Source organism: Palaemon carinicauda, chromosome 15 (genome assembly GCF_036898095.1).
Source record: "Palaemon carinicauda isolate YSFRI2023 chromosome 15, ASM3689809v2, whole genome shotgun sequence".
Taxonomy (NCBI): Eukaryota; Metazoa; Arthropoda; class Malacostraca; order Decapoda; family Palaemonidae; genus Palaemon; species Palaemon carinicauda.
The window spans coordinates 4,932,862-4,938,861 of record NC_090739.1 but is presented as its reverse complement, the minus strand read 5'-3'; the positions used below and the strand labels follow the sequence as shown (position 1 = coordinate 4,938,861).

Sequence of the window (6,000 nt, the reverse complement as noted above, 5' to 3'; positions counted from 1 at the left end):
TTCATTCCTTTCTTTTCTATATTCCTGGCAAAATAACAAAAAATGTATCAAATCTTCCTCCTCATTTTTCACAAAAATTACAGTTTACATTCCCTCCATTGTGTCTATTTACAACATTTAGTTTTAACGTATTAGTTCTTGCTCTAAAAAATATCACTGAAGCAAATGTATTGTCATAAATTAACTCTTCTTTAATTTCTTTCTTCCACGTTCTATATATTTCTAGGCTCACTTTACTTTCTATTTCTTCTTTCCACTTTTCAGTATCCCACTTTCTGGTTTCCGTTTTTATTTCTGCCTTGTTCATTCTTCTTATTTGTCTTATACCTAAACTTAATTCACGATTTAAGTAACAATGTGTTACCTCAAGTCACATCAAAATACTGAAAGAAGAGGAAGAACTTCCCTAAATCTAAAAACAACAAACTCGTCAATTGTCATCAATAATCTCAAATAGACACATTTCGTAGAATATCTACGATCGACATGAAACTTGTGAGTAATTTAACGAAGATTATCTGTTAGAAATGGTTAATTTTGGCTTAAATATTATGATCAAGGCAGACTTACAGGTATCCTAAATGATGGCTATCTAGCATCCTTTCAAACGAGCTTTAATGGGGGTATGGTTAGGATAGGATATTCTGTGCTTAAAGCATATATTTGGACGTAAGCTTACCTCCTAGATATCCTAACCAGAGGATCCTGGTCTTTGTAAAGGACCAGTAAGTTGAAGTGCTAAAGGATCCTGAGTTTAATTGTCTAGCAATTCCTTACCATACAAATTCCGGTAAAATTATAGTTTAGTACCTAACACCATTTTGAACGGTAAAAATTAGTATTTCCTTGGAGCGTTTGTAGGGTGACGGCCAGATCCCGTAGAAAACGGGAATATTCTGAACTGTGGTCGTCGTTCTAAACATGATTTTGGCGGGAGAAGCTAACTTAAAAAACCCACCTAACCAATGCTAAAAGCCATATCCTTACCCAGGGGACTTCGCCCCCGGACCCCCCCCTTACACAACAGTTTCCTTACCTACGAGTATGACGGGAGAAGCTAACTTAAAAAACCCACCTAACCTATGCAAAAAGCCGTGTCCTTACCCAGGGGGCTGTGCCCCCCTCCGGACCCCCTTACACAACATATTTAAGATCCGTAGACCATTTCCAAACGTTTTTATTCTATACAATATAACAGTCAGAGCGATAATAAGCAAATTAGGACGCTTGGCCGTAGCGCTACAAACTACCCATTTCCTTTAGGAAAAAATTTGTTTGCACTGTATGGTAGAGTTTTACTGTATCCTGTAATACAGTACAATAATACCCACTGAATTTGACCTTCATTTCAAGAGCAAATAAACCAAAATCTGTTTACCGTCTAAGAACTGGGATATTTTTTAGAAATCTAATGGTTTTTGCTCAGCCGTGGGCTCACTTCACTCGGAAAAAAAACATCAAACTCCTATGTACAGTACTGGCAAGCGGTACATGCTGAGCTGTGCATGGTAACTCCATTGATTATCGTTTCTCAGATAAATAAGTTTTAATTTGCTGTGAGAATAAGTGTCATTTTTGAAGGAAATGGACATTCTTATAGAAATAAATATTTTTTATAGTAGAAAGCCTTTTCCGTCCCTAACTATAATAAAACCTAAATTCCCTGCTCTTATTCCTCTACCTGAAAAAACCTGACCAAAATTGAGTTAAATTATTGTGGTTCAAGAGATATTGACTTTGGGATCTATTTCTGGGAGTATATTTACATTTATTTCTAAGGTAATGTTAAGTGTTCATTTAGAATTTGTGTGCACCATACTTTGACATCAGAATGTAATGGGACATCAAAATGCCATTAGATACAGGACATAAAAGCAGAATTAATGATTATATTAACCAATTTAATTTTTTAGGGAACACAGAATCCTGTTTTCCTCATGTAGACCCATCGGAGCCTTTGTATATCAGCGGCCTGTTCCTCCCGCGTCCATAGAAAATGGGAATTTTCTTCCCATTTTCTTGTCTGTTTTTCTGCAAAACCTCAACACAAGAACACCACCTAACCTACAAGCTGTGTCCTTACCTACTTGCCTAATGGGGGGCTAACGACCTCCCTGCGACCCCCTTACACTGCCATATTCTTAGCCGGTCGTCATCACACATACTGGTGGCTGTTATCATATATACGCCCCGCACCATCTTTGATAATAGATATAGTGATAAGGACTGTTATTAAAGGTTTTAGCAGAATATTGTCTGGAATAATGGAATTTCTGGGCTCCGACCTGTGCCGCGCAGTGAAATACTCCTAGAGCACTTATTTCTAAGGAATATAACTGCTATATATTACCAGAGAAAAAAAAGCATAGGAATGCCAGGTTGAACCCAGCTCGCTCACCTATATAAGGTGTCGGTATAAAATACTGGGGCGTGATAATTCACAACCAGAGGTCTCGCACTATTTAGATATCTCCTCTTCAAAATCCCCGCCACAGCGAGGTGCCGTTCAACACTACTACCACTAACCCAACCCACGCCAGTGACGACACTCCTTTATAGCACTTGTTGTTATTAAGTCCAACATGTTTATTTTCTCGTGTTTATCCTTGGATTTATCATTATTTTATAATCGATGGCCGATTCCCATGATACCCCATCGAAGTTAAGTACTTTATCCATGTATGTTAGCGAGATTGGGCAGTGTAACCTCTGTTTTTATTAATGGAGAAGTGTTTATATATGAACGGTGTTCCCGTTCTTACCGTTCATGGTTCGGCTCTGCCCTTTTTTCTCGTTAGTTCGTCAGTCATTAATATTTGTTCGAACTTTTAGGAGTTTTTTCCTTACATTTATATAGTACACCGTCTTTATGCTTTCATCTAGCATTAATTTTATGTTATCCTATGATATCAGTGTTAGCGTTTCATCAAGGAGTAGGTTATGTTGGTATGCCTGCATTCGTGCATATTGGTGGATTGCGTCACCTTTGAGATTGTTTCGCTAGTTCTAGGAAGACGACCATCTCACTTATTATTATCAACATTTTAGTTTTATTTCGTACGCTCCACCTAGTTTTACATTTGGTTCGAGTGGGACTCGCGTATTTTGTTGTTTTTACTGTTCGATCTACCGCTTCAGTAACTAGGTTGGTACCCCTGCTTTCCATCTGCTGATGGCGTCATGCTTCCTCCGTTACCACTCGCCCGAGTCCCTCTCTCGCCATATTATTTCTGCATGCCTAACCTTACTTACGTGATTTCGCTTTTAATTCATTAATTATTTTTATGTATTTGTGCATTGATATTATATTTATTGCTTTACTCCGTTATGATCATATTTTTGGGATTTTCATGTCATGTTGAGGGGATCTCCAGTTGGTAGCCCTGTCTACCACTACGCACTGGTGATTCCCCGGTACCATACCCCCCCCCCACAGGTTGGGGAGGCTATTCCATCCCCCCTCCTCCAGTGTACACCCTTCCTCTCACTCGATGGTTGTTGGTTATGACATACGGGTCAAGTATGCTTGTTCCTCAGTCTTCCCTCAACGTTCCGACATATTGAGGACTGAGTGTACCCACGGGGTGTGACTTAGTCTCATTCATTCATACCGGGCTGTTTCGTCTCCTCCCCTCCCATCGCCCCGATTGGCCATCGGTCGGGGGAGGGGGAGGGCCGGGACCACCGGGGACTATCACACGTGATTAGTCGGTATGACTGCACCTTGGTGTAACTTTTGCTTTTAGCTATGGTTGTAAGAATGAGCACTTAAATTAGGAGTGTCCCCACCTACGGTACCTCCTGCTATTATCGTCCGCGTAGTACTTATTAATATCATTATATTATATTCTACATGAATCATTACCTTCGTCCCGGTACCTCTGGTTGGGTAGTGGGGGTTCCATTGGCTCCCCCGCGCTCTCCCGTGGTACCCTCCCGTCATCAGACATCGGAGCCTCCGAGCTCTTAAATACAAGATCTGTTGACACTGACAGTTTTGATTAATATCCTCCCTCCGGGAGCCCTATTCAATTACAGACATTAGTTTTAGATCATAACTGGAGTTTTCTATTTATGTATTTTAAGGATGTATCTTAGGTTACTTTAAGTTTACTTTAAGTTACTTTTAAGTTTACTTTAAGTTACTTTAAGTTTACTTTACCAACCCTGTTCCCTTTTTATTTTATACCTCCCTGGTAATGACGGGATGGTATATTCCTCGCTATGACAATATTATTTCATTGATAATCTTATCTTATTACGGAATTGTTTCAACATTTCCCCGGTTACTATACCGGTTCGAAATTTTGTTCATAGCCTTTTGTCCCGATTTCATATCGGTCTATTTTAAGAATCCGGAACACCCGGATCTTTTTAGGTTATTAACCTATTATGGGATACTCACGTATCTGTATTTTATTCTATACTTCCCAAGTAGCGACGGGATAGTGTATTTCAAGCTATGACAATATTATTTCATTGATAACCTTAACTTATTACGGGATTGTTTTAACAATGTCAGTTTATTTATAAGTTATTCCCCGGTTACTAAACCGGTCCTAGAGTTGTTCATAGCCTTTTGTCCCGGTTTCATATCGGTCTACTTTAAGAACCCGGAACACCCGGATCCTTTTAGGTTACTAACCTATTATGGGACACTCACGTATCTTTCTTTTATTCTATACTTTCCAAGTAGCAACGGGATAGTATATTTCTCGCTATGACAATATTTTTTCATTGATAACCTTAACTTATTATGGAATTGTTTTAACAAAGTCAGTTAATTTATGATAAGTTTTTCCCCGGTTACTGTACCGGTCTGAACTTTGTTCATAGTCTTTTGTCCCGATTTCATATTGGTCTAATTCAAGAATTCGGAGCATCCGGATCTCTTTAGGTTACTGACCTGCTATGGGATACTTATGTATCTTTATGATATTCTATACTTTCCCAGTACCGACGGGATAGTATATTTCGCGCTATGACAATATTATTTCATTGATAATCTTCACCTTTTATGGAATTATTTTGACAATGTCAGTTAATTTATGAAAGTTTTCTCCCCGGTTATTATACCGGTCCGAAATTTTGTTCATAGCCTTTTGTCCCGGTTTCATACCGGTCTATTTTAAGAATTCGGAACACCCGGATCTTTTTGGGTTACTACCCTACTATGGGACACTGTAGGTGCCCCTGTCGTTACTATCTATAATTATAACTTCGGATATATTATTTTGGGATTTTCATTTTATTTCCTTTGTGATTGATCGATTTAAACATTTATTCTCGATCTATTTATTTTACATTCCCAACGGAGTTACCTTGTTCATTAGTAACGATATACCCTCTTTCGGAGCTCGCAGTCTTCCATGACTTCTACCTTGGCGACTCTTTAGATCTGGGTTGGCGGGTTTGCCTGGAGTGTCAGGGCAAAGAGATCCTGTGTCTCTTCCTTTTAGGGTTTTCAAGGAAGCACGTGGCTGATGTCGGGCCACTTCCCGTTGTCCCTAAAGTTAAAGCTACCTGCCAGCCCTAGCAAAGACTCACAGGTCTTCCAAATCACCAAACCAGTTAAGACTTCTCTTGGGCCGAGAGCGAAGCCCGGCCTGAAACCTACGACCCCGGAGGCTCCCTTCGATCCGGCAGCCCTTTCAAGATTGATGCATGGCCTCTCGTGGCATGGTTAGTTTCAACCTGACCTTTCATTAGAAGAGGCCAGCGACCGATCCCAGGGATGAGGTAGAAATTTATTTCTATTTGAACACGATGTTGTGCTGATATTTATCCATATATATACATATATATATAATTTACGGACCTCTGTAGCTCACTGGCTCAAACCTCGTGTCACATACCGAGTCACCACGATTATAGGATGGAAGATTCCTGGTGCCTCTGTGAACTTGACAATTGAATGGAATTATTGCCCATTAGGGGGAAGTGAGTGCTAAACCAGATAGCCTCATACAGGGTCTCATTTGTTATGGGCTACCTCAACAG

General features: G+C 39.7%; 1 protein-coding gene across 1 annotated transcript in view; it reads left to right on the top strand.

Annotated features, from left to right (window-relative positions):
* The first annotated feature begins 365 nt into the window (after nucleotides 1-365).
* The window catches only part of IntS9 (integrator complex subunit 9), a 107,841-nt gene continuing 102,206 nt past the window's right edge, over nucleotides 366-6,000 (top strand). The window contains exon 1 of the mRNA XM_068388085.1: nucleotides 366-495. Coding sequence (XP_068244186.1) covers nucleotides 487-495 — 9 coding nt within the window. The 5' untranslated portion in view covers nucleotides 366-486. The remainder of the gene's footprint in view (nucleotides 496-6,000) is intronic.